Raw genomic sequence first — 17138 nt, 5'->3', positions numbered from 1 at the left:
GACACTGGAGGTGGGGGTGGCTGAACCATTTGCCCTCCCTGGGACATTTTATCCCTGTTTGGCTTAAGAAGAGCCGGTGTGATCTGCTTTGTCACATCTGATGTCTGAGCAGAGCGGGGATGTTACCGGGGGTGTCAGCGCCCCAGCCAGCACGTGGCCCATAGAGGGATGGAGAGAGGCTTGCAGAGAGCAAAACCACACCAGTGCTGAGGAGTCAGGCTGGGGAACCATCCCCGCCCCCCCCTCCCCATTTTCTATCCTTTATACCAGGTCCAGGGGAAATATTAGTGACCTTCAAGTCTTGCAACTGTCTTAAAATGATGCAGGAAATGTCTCCAGCTTTCCTTTTGCATTTCAAAAGCCGCAGCCCTGATTTGGGGGGGGGGAAAGCTGTATTTGCTCTAAAAAATGAAGGAATCTGGATCTCCAAATGCACGCTTGGCATTTTTTTTTCGACTTCCAGGTTTTGCCAAAACCCTCAGCATCCAAAGGGGTTGGTGCAGCACCTGGTCCTGGAGACAAACACCCAGTGTCCTCCCCATCGGCTCTTCCTCCCACAGAGATACATTTGCACTGCCAGGCCTCGAGCATCCCTGGCACAGCAGTGTTTTTTCTGAGCCTGACAGCAAAAAAACATCGCCTTGGCTCCTTATTTTTAATCCAGGTCAGATATGTTCTGTTTCAAGGTTTTTCCCAGTGTCACCCTGAGTGTCACCCCAGAGCCAGGACCCTCGCTGCCACCCAGCATCGCTACCCCGGGCGAGGGATGCTTGTGTGAAACACTCATCAAAGAGGAAGCGGCAGTGATCAAAACACTCTGATTTCAACCCAAATCATAGCAGAAAACCCTTTCACCCAAATTATATTGAATTACTCTTTCTTTTTTCTTTTTTTTTAGTGATTAGGCCCCAAGGGACAAGGCATCACTTAGGGGATCAGTGTACGTTTCCACCATGTGCAGAGCCTGGGAAGGTTTGGTGCCTATCCCCACCAGGACATCCCAGGCCTGGACAAAGCTGGGAGAGGGAAGAGCCCTGCAGAGGGGACTATGGGGGGAAGATGATGCTCATGCATCATCTTCCTCCACACCTTCCCCTACCCCCAGGCCTGGGACTGGAAGGGGAGCATCAGCCCCTGGTTTTTCATAACAAAGAATGGGATGTCCTCATCCCACATCCCAGAGAGGGGACAGCCAGGCTCACCCAGCACAGGCACAGGGAGATGTGAGATGGGACAACTCCTCTCCACTCCCACCATTACTCTGCGTGTCAACAGCTGGTTATTTATTTATTTTTATGAGCTTTTTGCAACCTGGCCCCATTGTAAAAGCATGATTAATAGATGTAGCTTTGTTCTTTAATAACTCCTCCTGAGGGATGCCAGGAAGAGCACGAGGCAAAAATTCAGAGCAGCCAGAGCTGCACGAGGAGATGCTTTTTGGCTGATCCGGATTTGGGAGCACCCGCATCACCTGCAACCCCAGAACGGGCTGCAAAATCAGCCAGAGGTGGAACTGAGGCACGGCATGGGGACGCAAAGCTCTGGCTCCTGCACAGCTCAGGGCAAAGCCACTCACCTTGGGGCTGGGGATTTAAAGCCAATTGCTGCAGCCAGGGCTGTATGGACAAGGGTAATGGCTTCTTCCCCCCACGTTTCTATTAAGAATGAATTTACAGCTGTGCAAGCTTTATTTCATGCTCTCCGATAAATCCAAGTGACGGCAGCGGTAAGCGCTATATTAACCTTTCGGGCCCACGGACAGAAAACCTCGATAAAACAGGGGTAAACAGAGACAGGGGCAATTCCTCTGCTCCCCTTTGCTCAGGGTAAGGGGTAATAAAAGCCACTGCTGATATATGGAGAACCACAGACAATGTCCTTGCTGCTCCTCTGCACACTGAGAGGGGATTTGCTATTATTATTTACCAGGAAAACCTGCTGGTTTGGGGTTTTTTTAGGGTAAAATTCAAGAGGATGGGAATGATTATTAAGACAAATATGGATAAAGCATTCAAACTGGTAAAAATGGCTTTGTTACACCAGTAAGTTATTAATACTGTTATTAATTGCACCACCAACCTAGTTATTAATGATGTTGAATTAATGGACTTTGCTCTTGCAGGGACAAGATCCAGCTCATCGGGGTTAGCCTGTGGCCATGGGGAGGGCAATGGGGGATGCAATCAGGGCTGGACTGGGAAAACACCTTGTCTGTCTCTTGACATCATATATTAACAAATTAACAAGCCTTTTGCCCACAGCATCCTGGCAATGTCCCTGTCCTCCATCCCGAACCCCTCCCTGGCCCCCAAAACCTGTTTGGGAACACCCAAAACAGCAACCAGAGAGTTGCCAGAGATGGAAAAGGAAGGGGCAAAGGGCTCGTGTTTCTTCCAAGAAGCAATAAAGAAACCATCAGCAAATAAAATGAGAACACGGACCAGCCAGTGACCCAGAATGGCGGATACCTCTGCCATGCATCCTGCTGATTTTTGGCCGGGAAGGATGCTCGGCGGCTGCTCCAGCCAGAGCCAGGCTTTGATGGGGTTTAAAGTAGAATTTCGACTTCGTGTTTGAATCCTCCAGCTCTGACCCTCCCCATGGCTCCTATTTGAGTTGACCTGAATTACAAAGAGGCTCTGCTGGGGTTTGTGTTTTGAAGAAACTCCTCCGAGCTCATCCAATCCCTCCAGCTCACGAAATCCAGCTGGAAAGTTTCCCCCCAGAAGAAGACATCTTGCTAAGTCTTGCTTCAGCAAGGGCTGAAAATAGCCCCCAACTGCTGGGAGACTTCACTTTTGAGCTCTCTGACAGGAAAGGCAGCCATCAAAGTGGATAACAGGATATTTTCCAGTCTAAGGAAGAGCTCTGGCTCAGGGTGGGGCTTTGGGAAGGTCAATTCTGCAGGGGATGGGGGCCCAAACTGCATCCATGGCTCCCTGTGCTCAATCACCCCTGGGAAGCCAAAACTGAAGCTGTCCCCATACATTAGGTGCAGCTTTTTTGTTGAAATCTATTATGATCCGCTCTCAGGGGATGGCAGCAACCTCTCCCCCCACAGAGATGGGCTTTATTTCACATAGCCCTGGCTCAGACCAGGCCACAGCCAGCTCCCTTGTATCTCAACAGCTGGTAAAAGCATCCCTGGATTTTAGCTGCCCCCCTCCCACACTGCTCGGGGCTGGTTGCTCACTGTGGCTGGAAGACAAATGCTTTGTTTTTGAAGGGAAAGGCTATGCTTCCTGCCTCTGCTAATGTACAGCATCTTGTCTTATTTGTTCCTCACTGTTCCACAGCTGAATTACTGCAAGTGATGTACCAGCGCTTCGTATGATGCTGCTTCTTTAGAGCCGCAAGAGGAGTGTTCCTTCATTCTCATTTTCCGGCTTTCAGGAGTTAAATCCATCTTGGGCCCTGTGAGGGGACCATGAAGGCTCTTTCCCCTTTATCTTCAGCCATCTGGCCAAGGTGCTGCACTCCACAGGGAGTAAAGGAGCATCCCTTAAAAAACTATAATCCCTGTGGGCTGGTGCAGCTCAGCTGCATCTCCCCAGCTTAATTTTGCTCCACCGTGCAGCAAGCCGGGGGTCACATCCTCCCCACCTCTGCTTATCTCCAGCTTCGGAGCTGGATAACTCACTGGGGGTGGTTATCTCCTCACAAGAAAAGGTTGTATGGAGAGGAAGCAAGGAGCCCTGCTCTAAGCAAAGTGTACCCACACTGCTCACAGCACGTTGATACTGTGTCCATCCTGAGCACAAACCCATCTGTCTCTCCCTGGGGCGTTACCACAGCATCCTGCAGCATCCTGCATCCCTTTGCCTCCTCACCCCCAGCCCAGGGTAACCCAGTCAGAGGAGAAAGGCAGGTTCAGGGGCACCCCCAAGCCATGGATCAGGACACTCGGTGACTTGGGTTACAGATTCACCCTGATGCAATTGGCACTAAAATCCCAAGCAGTGCAGCATCCCTGCTCACACTTCTCTCCGGGCTCTGCCAGCCAAGCCCTCCCGGCAGCCACGGGATGGAGATGTATAAGTCAAGCCCAGCCAGACATGGGCCTGAAATGGGTGCTCATGGCCATGGCCCACAAATTAATCCTCATTTACACCTGGCACTTGCCAGACTGTAATTTCACAGCTTGCTGGAGGCCTCCGTACCACAGGATGGCTGCCAGTCACTCCGTGGCCAAGGCAGCTCCCCCATGCTTATGGATGGAGTCGTGGGCTCCAACCTTCTCCGGGGCTGATAACCCAAGGGTGGAGCAGTGTTGGCTGGACAGCTGCAGAAAACTTCCTGCTCTGCCAGGAGAAGGAAAGAGAGGGATTGGGAGCTGGGATAGATACCCAGCAGCAGGCAGGAGCCTTCACCCTACCCTCAGCAAGAGAGCAAGGGGAGATGAGGAGGAAAACAGTGTCAACAGAGAGCTCAGAGCATCAGGCAAGGTGGTGAGGATGAGGCAGGTCCAAGGCAAGGTGGGAATAAGTTTGTGGTCAATGGGCACGGCTGGAGAGCAGCATCCCTGCAGCACAGCTCAAGCTGGGACCAATAACCCCAGGCTGAGCTTAAATGTGCTCCTGGGTCCACAGGCAGGGTGTGGATGGGTGTCCCAGGTGAGGCTGCCCAGTCTATTTAATGCTGCCAGGGTGGTGGGAGGCCAAACGGAGGGTCTCTGCCTGAACTGAGCTGAGCTGCCAGCTCCACCATCATCTCCAGCCCAGCAAAACCCACTTCTCCAGTGGCCACCTCTCCTGGAGCTCAACCCTCCGGTACCTGGATATGGCCCTTGCTATGTCAAAGCGAAACGTCTATTTATTTACGATGTGATCTCGCCTTATAAAAAGCGTTTCTCTGGGTGATGGCTGGGTGCTCTCCCACCACTGGGTGGCAGTGAGCACACACACGTACACGCATGCACACGGACACGCGTGCCCCACGCAGGGCTGCCTCCCTCCTCACCACCCCTTCGGAGACCTGTGCCAGGCGCCAATGCCGTGGTGGCCCCATCTCACACCACCTCCGTGGATGAATGTTGTCATCACCCCGTGCTTCATCCCCAGTGGGAGCATGGGGACAGGGTAGCTTCAGCCTGGCTGCATCCTGCTCTCAGGAGGAGAGCATCTCCCCCAAAATGCAGCCAGAAAGGGCAAGTTTGAGACCAAAAGTGCTTCTTACCTCTATAGCCTGGAGGCAGCAGCAATCTGGGTCTTACCTCGACCCTGGGACAAGGGGTGCTTGGCAGGAGCACCCACCGTTTGCAGGGCAGCACCCCCCGAGAAGAGCCCCAGGCCCCCCAGAGCCATCAGGTCCAGCTGAGCCTGCAGAAATGCAGCGGCGCTGGAGAAGCCCTGGAGGTACTTGTAAGACAAGGGATGACATGCTTGATGGGACTTCTTAATTAGATCTCACTAAACCAAAATGTACCGGGGCTCCCCTGGCAGAACAACGTAAGACAAAACATTAATCACGCTCCAAATAAATAATTAAAATGTTGGGGCTCTTAGAAGGGGAAAAAAAATCAACAGGAAAAATCAAAGGCATCGGTGCCAGCCCATAATAAGGAGCACTGCCCCTGGCTCTGGCGATGCCCTGGCTTTGGGGGGGGGGAGCAGAGATGTCTCCCCAAGACCACCTGAGTCAGGTGGGACCCAACATGTTCAGCAAAATCTGCAGCCAAATTCTCAGGAGGTGTCAGGATGGGATTGACACCTGGAGTCATGGGATTACATCCTCATCTCCGCTTTACGTTAAAACGAGTCTTTTCACAACTAGCACCTATGGACTCAAACAACGGATTAAAAAAAAAAATTATTTCCCCACTGATTGACTCATGTGGTGCCCTGGGACATCATCCATGGTCACCTTTGGGATGCTGCACGGTGCCCAGATCTCAGGCTCCAGCAGGTACCTGATGTAGCATGGGAAAATCCATTCACCCAGCATTTAGGAAACACTTTGGGAGGAAACAAAAAAAAAGGCTCGAAAAAAGAAAGCTCTCCCTCTCCATCCCCTCTTAGCCAGAGCGGAGATGATTACTCAGTGTAAGCAACACGGAGCTTAAATTATGCATGGAGGCATTTGCATCAAAGAACATGATTGAGGCGGAGCTGGTCCTGTCCCTCCCAGCTCCCAGGCGGGATTGTGGGAAGGCTCCCTGGGACCCTGCATCCTCCATCCTGGCATCAGCCTTGGCCAAAGCCTCTGATGCAAGTTTATGGGAGGAAGATGAAAAAAGAAGTATGAGGGGCTGCAGAGAGATGTTTTCCCCTGCGTGGCCGTTGAAACCACTTGGGTACCAGTCTTCAGAAATGAAAGTCTCCTGTGCTCTGCTTTCTTCTTCTCTACCTTTCCTACAATGTGTTTATTAAAGAGCAAGCTATACTTATTAAAGAGCAAGTTATATTTATTGAAAAGCAAAGCCAAGGCTGTGGTGGGATGGAGCTGCTCCCCTCGCTCTGCTGATGAGCCAACACTTGATGATGGATTTAATGCAATCACCATCTTTTTAGTTCTGGTTTTCTTCCCTGTAAGGCTGCAATGCTGCAGGGAAAGGGGGTGGGTTTTGCCAAGGATTGGGCAACCCCATGGCCCTTGGACGTGGCCACCAAGAGATGATGCTGATCACCCAGAAGCTGATGGGCACCTGTAAAGCCTCACTGATAGGCAGCATCCCTGACCTTTCTCCTCCTCCCAGCCCTTCCCCAGCACATCACCTGGGTACAAAGCTTGCTGGGAATGAAGGACTACAACAAAACCCACTTTATTACATTAATATTTGCTGGTAATGAAGCTAGCTAGCACTTAGAGCTCCAATCAAATTAGGAAAGCTATAATGAACAAGAAGCGGTGCATTAATTCATTAGCAGGGAATTACGCTAAATTATCTCAGCAAATACTGCAAAACTTTAATTTACTGGCGGTGTTTTCAAATGGCTTTTGCTCCTTCATCTTCATTTACACCACAGCACATCTTTTCTGGCAGCAAAAACACGAGAAGTGGATAAAAAGATGGACAAGGGAAAAAAAAATGAGTAGCAATTTCCTTGAACATGTGCAGGCAGGGCATTAATAATGTACATCGTTAGGAAATTAGCCCTGATACTCAGCTGCCAGTTTGTACATGCTTAATGCATAAATTTGGGCAGCAAAGTTTAATGGCCTCTTTAATGTCTGGATGCAGAGGGCTGAGAAAGGACACAACTCATGTCATGTCCTCAACCTGAAATGACTCAGGAAAGCAATTCCTGGACCCTTCGCATCCGGGCTGGTGCAAGAGCCAGCCCCACATAACATCAGCAAAGGAAAAGCCCCTCTTGCAGGGCCCCTCTCTGCAAACAGCTTTAAAAAAAAAAAAAAAAAAAGATAACATTTTAAAACACCAGAGGGCATTTTTCCCGATTTTTTTTTTTTTTAGTACAGGGAATATTTATTTATTTTTAATGAGCTTCCCCTGTGTTCACAGGCTTCCAGGAGCTGCTGATGCAGGGACACCTCTGCAGTAGGAGAACAAGCCTAAAGCTCCCATGCTGGGGTCAAAGCGCAGCCAAAAAAGCAGGGTGAGATCCAGAAGAGATTTGGAGCAGAAATAGGATCCTTAGAACATCAGGGATCTTATTCAGAGGGGTAAAACGAGGGTGGAAAGGAGCCCCTTGCACCACGGGGCACGGGTGCCTGCAGCTTCCTATTTAAATAACCAGGTCTGCAGCAATACTCATGCAGCATTTAAGGCAAGAGGGCTCTTGGCTTGGGGAAACAAAATTTAAAAAACAGTAAATAAGACTGGGAAGTCCTTTGGCTGGGCAGATGTACCTCCCTGTGGCTGCAGGGCTCCACAAACCAGGCTTTGTTTGTCTTTAATTGCAAGGCGGGTAGCTCAGGGATAACAGGGGAGGTTCCTTTCTTTCAAAACTAGAAAACAAACCCCTGAAATAACACCCTGGCTGCAGTGACCTGGAAATTTCAATCAGATTTGGAAATTTTGGTTGGGTTTTTTTTTTCAGCGATCTTAACAGACCAGGAATCCTTTTCAGAAAGGTCCCTTCTGCTGTAGGATGGATGGCAGTGCCATGAAGGGGATAATCCCATGGGATGAACTGAAGCACCTCAAGTCTTGCCATGTCAAATATCCTGCTTAAAAGTAAACTGCAGTCCCTTGAGTTGGAGGGTTAGGGTGAACCATGGCCAGAGAGAAGGATGTCTAGCTATGCAAACTCTTTGGATGCTGTAACAAGACATTAAGGAATCCCTAAAATGAATATTTCCTCCTTTTCCCCTCAACTTTCCCTTTCCCTGGTTGCTGCTGCATCTCCATAGAGGTCACCTCCAGTCTGCCCTCAGATGCCACAGCAGTGCAAAAAGCTCGTGCAGCCTTCCCTGGTTGTGCGAGTGCATCCAGGCTGGTGCAGGGCTGCTGCTGGCTCTCCAACATCAACCTCACAGGGATGTGGCCAGGCTACCCCCAAGGTGCAGGCAACAGGACCTCCAAACCCACCCAGACTCCCTGCAAAAGTGAGTTTCTACAAGCCCCAACTCACTTCTTGGAAAAGTTTTCCATTAATTATTTTACTCTGGCTTTAATTGTTCTTGCTGTCTAATAACAGATGGGCCATGCCCAGAGATGGAAGGACACAGCAGCTCCTGCTGTGCAGAAGGGAGATGGGCACTGATGCTCACACCACTTCCACAGAACAGCACAAATTTGCAAATGAACATACGAAGCGGCTCACTTTTACCCTGAAATTCCTGTAAGTACCACTTGATTGTTCCCCTATGTGGTAAATTAATTTTCTTTTAATTAATTGCCTTGAATGCCACTTATAGCCTATCACCAACATCTCTATATAACAGGGTACTTACAGCAAGCTGGAGACACACGTGAATAACCACGATGCATCCTTGTTCACATTATTAATTCCCACAAATTTATTGTTCTGACAGCAACTTACAGCTTTCTAATTAAGTCTTTACTCAGATGCTCATGTATGCAAGGGAAATGAATGTTAATAAAGTCCAGAAGCGGCAGTTATGGGACTGGGATTGATAGGGCTCACAGGTGGGGAAGAGCAGGTAAGTTGGGTGTCACCACCAGCACATGCCCTGCACTTTCTCTCTTCATTCATCAAGCAATTGCAGAGGGCTGTGTTAAACCAGACAGGAAAAATAGACCAGCAATGTCACCTACTAGTCCAGCAAGAGGTCTTGGTCGGTGCCTTTGGGGACAGTGGAGCAGCATCTGGCACTGCCCAATTCTTAGGAGCATCCAGAGGCAAATTTCTGCCTGGTCCCTTAATCGGATGAACGCTTCATCATCCTCCAAGAGACACCTTTGTCTCCCAGCTCCTTAATCCACCTACAGCAATCCCAGCTTTGGGAGCCTTAGCTCTGGGCTGGATTTCTGGGAGCCATTTCTCCACCAAACCCTTCTCCTTCTCAGCTCTTCTATCAAGTTTTTTCCCAGTAAACAGGGGAAAAAAAAAAAGAGATTGGCTAGGTATTAATAATTTATTAAAGAATTAATAAACTGTGTTAAATTATAATGCTAAAATCCACAGATGCGTTAGCTACAACGGGGGAAGCCAACAGTGTTATAAGCAACAGTAGCTGATGTGCAGGCCTTCGGGGCTGGGAAGGGGGTTGGCAGAAGGGGAGGACAGCCCAGAGCACATCATCTCCCAGCACAAGTCCTTCCTGCTGAAGACAGGCCTCAAAAAAAGGATCTGAGCACAGGCTGAGGGATTAGTGCTAATAGGATCAGATCCAACAGGGCTCAGAGCCCAAACATCAGGCTCTTCTCCCCACGCGATGCCCAGCCACTTCGGCTGCTGCCGGCATCATGAGCACAGGTCATCAAAAGACAAAGAGCGTTCAGGCTTTGGGCATGGATTACCTGCCAGCTCACTAATGAAGGTTTCTCTCCATCACAGCTAAAAGATTAACTCAGGAGGGTATTTCCAGCAATAACCAAATTGAATGTATGGGTCAACAAGCAACATGTGCAGCCCCACACTTGGCACAGCTCAGAGCAATCCCTTCCCATGCTGGCATTTGTCCAGTAGCTCCTCAAGTGCTCCCTGACCACTGCATTTCTGGAAGAGCACCATAGGCAAGGAGGACTTCCATGCCATAATTAAAAAAAAAAAAATCCACATTTCCTCCCCCTTTCCTAGCCTGGATGCTGAAGCCCTTAGAGCAGAGAGAAGCCCCATGCTGCTGTCTGCCTCCTTAGAGCCTGCACCAGGGGACATCACAAATCCACATCTTCAATTAAGATTACCCACAAAGCTTGTCTTATTTATTAAGCTCCTCACAGGTTTAGAAAGGGAAGTGGTGCTGGCAGCACCTGCTCAGCATGGGATTGGGCTTTCACAGCTGGAAGATCTTGCAGGGGAGGTGACACCCAGAGGAACACAGGTCTCCATCAAACCCCTGTGGCATAGGGCAACAGTGACAAGAGCAGCAGATCCTGCTCAGGGGCAGATTTCTTTGGAGGCTGGGAAGCAAGTGGCTTTAGAGATGAATGAGGAGCCTTAAAACAGATGGTTAGAAGATTTAGGATTTCTTGTGAAGGACAATCTTCAGCTCCCACCCAGAGGGCACAACTGAGTCTTCATGCCCTTGGGAGGAACACCAACACACTTTTGGAAGGGTAACATCACAGCCTGACCACACACTCAATCCAGACACACAGTGCATGTCACCCTGTCAAGGTAAAAATTAAGAAAAAAGGGGTTTTTAGTCTTCTGTAACTCCTTCAGGAAGGAGCTTGTGCATAAAATATGAAGGCTGATAGCCCGATCTGGGAAGATACCAGGGGAAAAAAAAGCTTACATGTCTACTTCATCTTTTCACCTGATTATTTCAGCTCAGCTGCCTAATTAGTTGAAAACAAAAGCAGGAAATACTTGCCCTAAGCACATCTTCCCTGGGCTTTCAAACCAAGCTTGCCTGGGGAAGGGGTTCCTGCTCTACACTCTGCCAAGCCCATGGAAAACAAGCACCAAGCTGATTTCTCCATGTTAGGGAAGGCTCATTTGCAGAGTTGTAGCTGTGCTTAGGCTTTGTTGGAGTATGTTGTATGGAGAATCAACATCACTGCATTGCAAGCTAGTGGCTAGGGGATTGCAGCTGAAGAGCTTCAGGGCAAAAGTGTTGTTTCCAGCTTTCAGCTGCCAAATTTAGGTAATGCCTTTAACAGTAACAGTTTTCAGAAGGCACTAGCAAAAGCAGAGATCAAACATCTGAGAACTGGGGCTGCTGACACTGTTCTGAGTCAGCCTTGATGCTTTGCCCTGTTTTACTCTTTATCTGGGACCAAGAGCAGTTTCCTCAGCTCAGAAAAGGCTGGTGTAAGCATCAGGTCTTTGACTGCCCCCAGGATGTAGAAAGAACATGAGGTATAAGGTTATTCAGACCAGAAGGATGGAGGAGAGTCAACAGGCTTGGGGATTCTCCCTGCAAAGTACACAAGGGTCACCAGCACCAGCATGCTTCAGAGAATTTGACTCCATTGCTGTGCTCACCCAGGAGCACAGGGTCCCACACTACCTAAAACAAGGTGATTAGTTCACCTGATGCAGAGCTGTGATCTTTATACCAGGTGGCACTTCAAAACACATGGCCCTCCAGCCATGGGCTATCAAAGTCCCACAGCCTCAAGGCTGGACTGGAGGTGACCGCTGCTCCCTGGGTCACATCACTGTAAGTGACACAGCCCAGGGTACACAAACCACTTTTGTTAAATATTTGTTACTCAAGCTCCTGAGAAGTGCAACTGGTGTTCAGCTCACCACATTAGGCACTGAGATACCAGGAGTTCATACCCAACTTGAATTCCACCAGACAGAAGACACTTCAAGTCTTCAGCAGCCTAAACCAATCAGTCAGGATAAGCCTATGCTGTGTAGGAGGGAAAGCCACAGAGCAAGGAGAGCTATTTAACATAGCTTGAAGGCCTGTCTTGTGCCTATTGGCTCAATTTAAGTGTAATAAGAACTCCTGTGCCCTGTAGTACATCTCCTTCAGCACAGCAGGGATGGAGTACCCAAGGCTACTGCAAAGAGAGGTGATAATAGTCTAGGCAGACCTACTGGTTGAGGGCTTCTCCCCTCTGCAGCTTCATATTTAAAAAAAAAAAAATCTGTTTAGTGTAGGTGGACCAGTAGCTTTCCTTATTTGTCCCCTTCCTCCTAACTACAAAGTCACCAGTTCTACCTCCCCATCCAGCCATTGCTCTCTGTACAGCAGAGGCCATACCAGCTAGAAGCAACACCCATCTTCAGCCCTTGCCCATCTCTAACACCAAGTTTTTCCCTGTTCTCCCAGCAGAAGCCATACTCAGCCCCAGTACTCACAAAAATCCCAAGTCAGAGCTGCTGTTGTGCCCTTAAAGAGGTAGTGTCTCCTCAGCCAGGCTGTGACAACTCACACCAACAAGCCCAAGACAGGGCTGCTGTTATCACTCCTCCAGTATCACCCCTGCTAAGCAGCAGCAGACAGGACTTCTAGAGTCAGGAATCCATTTAGCATCTGTTAGCAGCATCAGTTCTTCCCTCATTTGCCTGACAATAGGAACCATACCTTGCTTGCAGACAGTATTCAGGATTCCTTGCTGTCAGGCACAGCTTTGCACAAGCATACAACATATAGGGAGCCTCAACAGCAGCACTGGACATTTGGAAATCTTTCCTGCTGAGAGGCACCTTCCATCTCCATGTGCTGTGGTTTGGGAGACGCTTTGAGGTGGCAACGGCACTCCATATCTTTGGTCCCACCACTGGTTCATTGGTAGCTTCCCTAGAGCTTGTGACCACCCCAGGAGATGGCTTACCTGGAGGCTGGTGCATGGGCACAGGCACAACTCCCATCCGAGCAGACCAGAGGCTGAATGCTGTCCCTCCTCCCCACCAAGAACACAAGGGAGGACAGAAACATTTCTCTTTATTAGGGTTGAGGAGTTACAGTGACACTCCAGAAGGGTAGCTATATTTTCTGCACACAAGAAACAGTCCAAGAGCAGTTAAGCTCAGTACAGTGGCTGCTGTGAGCATGGCAACTTGGACCAGCATAGGAAGTCCTTCAGCAGCACCTGGAAGAGACAAGAGCCACTTACTACACATTTAATGGCTTCCCACCATCAGCCAATGGATGAACTTGCAATCAGCTTTGGGAAGAAGTCCTCCAGACTGTCTTTTGGTGATTATACTAGAAAGTCTGTCCAGGTGTGACATCATGGGGGATCCATGAGTAGATCAACCTGGAGTCACCTTCAATTGAAACCTGAGGACAGTCAAACAAATAAAAAACACCTCCCAAAACCACATACCATGTGGGGTCTTCCCTGCTGGTGCAAGGCCTCCAGAGGAACTCCATAATCCCTGAGCTGAATCAAGGATTAACAGTGGTCCAACTGAAACTTCAGCCTCTGCTGCCCTTGAGGACCCACCTAAGAAAAGATGAATATGAATGAGTTTATAGGGGAAGTAATTCCTGCTTAGTCTGGATTTCAGGGCTTACAGAAGTGTAGACCATGCAAGAGCAGATTCCTAGTAGCTTTAAATACAAGGACACACCAACAGTTACTTGCCAAGGACATTGGAGAAGAGCTAGGTTTGTCCTCAAGATGAGATGCATTTGCTAAAGATCTTCCAGCATCTTGGTCATCCCAGCCTGAAGGGTGTCCCTGCCTTGGGGGTACATTTTGGACAGAGCCCTACCTTGCTTGGAAGAGATGTCTCTCTTCAAGCGCCTCCCTAGCCATCTGGCCGGAGGGTTAATTCTCCGGGAGTATCCTCCATACAACGGACAGTTGCCAGTCTCACAGCAGCTGCAGATGTCTCCAGTACCCTCCACAGGAGCCCAACTGAAACAGAATCACCTGTAAGCTCTCTCCTCCAGGCTGGTCCCCTCCCTCCATGCACCAGCTACTCACAGGCTGCTGGCTTTGTTGAAGGAACAGGCCTTGTTCAATGGATCGGGGGCTTGATCAGCTGGGGAGACCTTCAGGTGGCAGGTGATGTAGATCTGGAAGGGAAATTAAACCAACATCCAAGGTTAAATTTGTTCACACAGAACAGCACATCTTCTAAACACACTGGGAGAGGAGGGATGGACACCACATCTCACCAAATTCCTGTCGTCTCCCACAAACTTGAATGCATCAACCACAAACTGCAGTGTTTCCTGCCTCGGCCTTGGAGAGATGAAAGCTGAAGTGGTGTCATCTGATCTCCCATCCACCAAGCACCTGGACAAGGGTCAGAAGTCAGAGACATCCCAGCCAGCTACAGCAGTGGCACCCAGAGAGCACTGCAGCCCTTACCCGCTGAGGTCAATCAAGGCATATCGGGGAAAGGATTTCCTGTCTGGACTCAGAGTAGCAACACAGTCATCCACAAAGAGCCTTAGAGGTACATGGTCCCCAGAAGCAACATCAGCCTGGAGGTGCAGGCTTTCCCCCAGCTGGAAACCATTGGAGATTCTCTCAGTGCTCCAGTCATCTGGAAGGTAGATTCAAGGTTACAGGTCAACTTGGAGGAAAACACATTGCCCTCTCTTGTATATGGGACCTCTTAACTGAGCAGCAACCCCATGTCACTTCTGCAAGATTTGATTTTAGCCCAGGTTATAGCTCTGGACTCTCACTATGTGGCCAAGAGCTGGCAGGACCAGGAACCAGAGGGAAAAGGGACCGCCAGATCTGCACCCACCATTCATGAGGCGTAGGGAGAACATCAGCCTCTCCTCTGCCGACAGGGTGGAGCGGAAGGGAGCCCACGTGGGCTGGATGGCATTGCTGCTCACATTGCTCTTCCTAAATAGAAGAGATGTGTATTAGCAAAGATGCCACCATCAGCTCAGGTCCATAGGAGGAGACACACAGCCCCCATTTGCTCACCTGGGATAGTGACACTCAATAGGAACCACAGCTGCATTGGTCCTTACAATGACCAGGTTGCCAGAAGGAGTAGGTTTGTAGGACAAAATTGTTTTGTAGATCAAGGAGTCTGGGGTCATCTGGAAAGAAGATTTGGGAGAGCTGGTAAGTCAGTAAAACAAACCAGTCAACCAGAAGCTCAGCGCCATCAGATGCCCAGGTCCATCAGCTGTAAAGACACAGGCTGTCCTCCATGTTACCAATCCAGGGCCTATAGAATGCCATGAAGCTTCTCATTGACATCCCAACAAGGTGCCAGCACTGTAGGAGGTCAGTCTCAAGGACTTTGGCACTCCAGCAAGTACCCACATAAGGAGGGCAGGGGCTGTAGGTCTGCAAACCTCCCCCAGGTGAAGTGGGGCACACCAGCTCCAGGCAGCCCTTCTCCTCTCCTGCTGAGGAGGTCAGGAAGTTCCCAGCAAGCCCCTTTCCCTACTTGCCCAGCAACAGCCACTGCAGTTTCAAGCTGTGCCCAGTTCTCCCATATACTCCTGCATCCAGTTGCATGGATGAGGATAGTACCCATACTCCCAAAAACTAGCTCTTCTATGGTCACACCACACCTCCTGGAGATCTGCTGCAACCAGATGAGCCCCTCCTCACCCCAAACCCTGACATCACCTTTACCACATCATTTCTAGCATCAAGACCTCTGCCAAGATGAATTAAGCAGCATGACAGCACATTGCTATCTAGAAGTTAAGCTGTCCTCAATAATTCCCATTTACCCCCCTAGTACTGGTCAAAGCCCAAAGAAGGTCCATTCCCTACACAGCATTACCAGGGATGGAGCAGCCCCTCATCCCAGCATCCCACCTCACCTGCAGGGTGCTGCCACACTCATGCAGTCCAGCCACAAAGGTCACTGTGCCCTCAGCAGTGCTCTGGGCCACCGGCAGACAAGCAGCAGAGCCCAGGGTCAGGTCCGCAACCTTGACCAGGCGCCCTGTGCCAAAGAGGTCCCTGTGCACTGTGACCACCATCTGTGCCTCCTGGCACTGCACAGCCACAGGGTGCAGCGGGGCTGCAGCCTGGAGCTGGGACACATCCACCCATGCCCAGGGAGAGGGCTGGGAAAAGGAAGGCACATGAGGCCGGCTCCAAGAGGAGTCCCCACGGACCCTCAAGACCCCTGAATTTCGTTGAGGGAAACCCCAGGGGCTGTAAGACACTGCTTCAGCCAGCACCCAGCAAAACAGTGCAAAGCCCAGGCTGCCTCCAGACCCCATCCTGACTCCAGGAAAACCAGCTCATGGAAGAGATGCTGCTCAGGAGCCTTTTATACCAACACTCCCAGCAGCTCAGCCCAGATGGAGCACACCTGGGGCCAGCAGGAAGGCCCCCACCCAGCCAGGAGCAGTTCAGGACAACAGGACCCAGCTGGGATCATTCCTCCCTCTCGGGGCATGGAGGGCGATTTCCCTGGACCTGCACCTGGGAATTGCCCTGGAGCAGTTTGTCCCATGTCCCTCTGTCTTGCTTGTTTGGGTTGGCATCAGTTGCTGCCACCTTGGTGGCCAGCTGACCACAAGCTGTCTGCTTTTGTCCCTTATACCTCTGCCCGTGTCCTTCTTGCTATATGAGATGGAGCCAATTTTGGCCACCAACATGGCAAGGGCTCAGTCAGGATCCCACAGGCATTTCTCCCCTGGTTTCCCCCACATCATCAGCATCAGCAATTCCCCAAAACCCAGCTCCTGGAGCACCACTTGAGGTGACACGTTCAGAAATGGAGAGGACTTTAACTGCGAAATCCACCTGGGCTCTGGCCCATGTGTGTTGGCAATCTGTCCGTGCTCGATTTCATGGGTATCTGCGCTGAGTAATTGTATATCGAGTAATGAAGGCATCATAACCAGCTTATTTGCATAGAAAGCAGAGGTACAAAAGCCGATCTTCCCATAATAGCAGCTGATAAGTGAATGGCAGGCATAATCAAGAGATTAATTGGCCCTCGTGTGTTAATTATGCTAATTGGCACAGCTGCTCATGTGTACAGTACAATGACTAATGGCTCTACATCACCAAGCTGGATGGAGAGGTTGGGGGTCATTCAAAGTTGCTTGTTGCAGTGTCAGAGCCCAGTGAGTGGGGTCCCCTTGACATGGGGCTGATGCCCTACACACACCTGCTCTTCAACAGTGCAGCTGAACAAGCCGGGAGGAGTTTTTTAGCCTGAGTATTTGTGGTGCCTTTCTAATGGTGC

The 17138-nt window shown here is 50.0% G+C and overlaps 1 protein-coding gene across 1 annotated transcript; it reads right to left on the bottom strand.

Annotated features, from left to right (window-relative positions):
• Nucleotides 1-12454: 12454 nt before the first annotated feature.
• Nucleotides 12455-16161, bottom strand: LOC141928540 (zona pellucida sperm-binding protein 3-like). The gene is made up of 11 exons (XM_074836933.1): nucleotides 15754-16161; nucleotides 14894-15012; nucleotides 14706-14809; nucleotides 14318-14495; nucleotides 14122-14242; nucleotides 13928-14019; nucleotides 13713-13858; nucleotides 13322-13441; nucleotides 12958-13084; nucleotides 12827-12833; nucleotides 12455-12607 (listed from the first exon to the last, which is right to left on the bottom strand). The coding sequence occupies exons 1-11, from the start codon at nucleotides 16159-16161 to the stop codon at nucleotides 12455-12457; spliced, it is 1575 nt and encodes a 524-aa protein (XP_074693034.1).
• Between the last annotated feature and the right edge of the window lie 977 nt (nucleotides 16162-17138).

Source organism: Strix aluco, chromosome 12 (genome assembly GCF_031877795.1).
Source record: "Strix aluco isolate bStrAlu1 chromosome 12, bStrAlu1.hap1, whole genome shotgun sequence".
Classification (NCBI taxonomy): domain Eukaryota; kingdom Metazoa; phylum Chordata; class Aves; order Strigiformes; family Strigidae; genus Strix; species Strix aluco.
The sequence above is the reverse complement of the archived record's forward strand: the minus strand, read 5'-3'. Positions and strand labels throughout refer to the sequence as shown.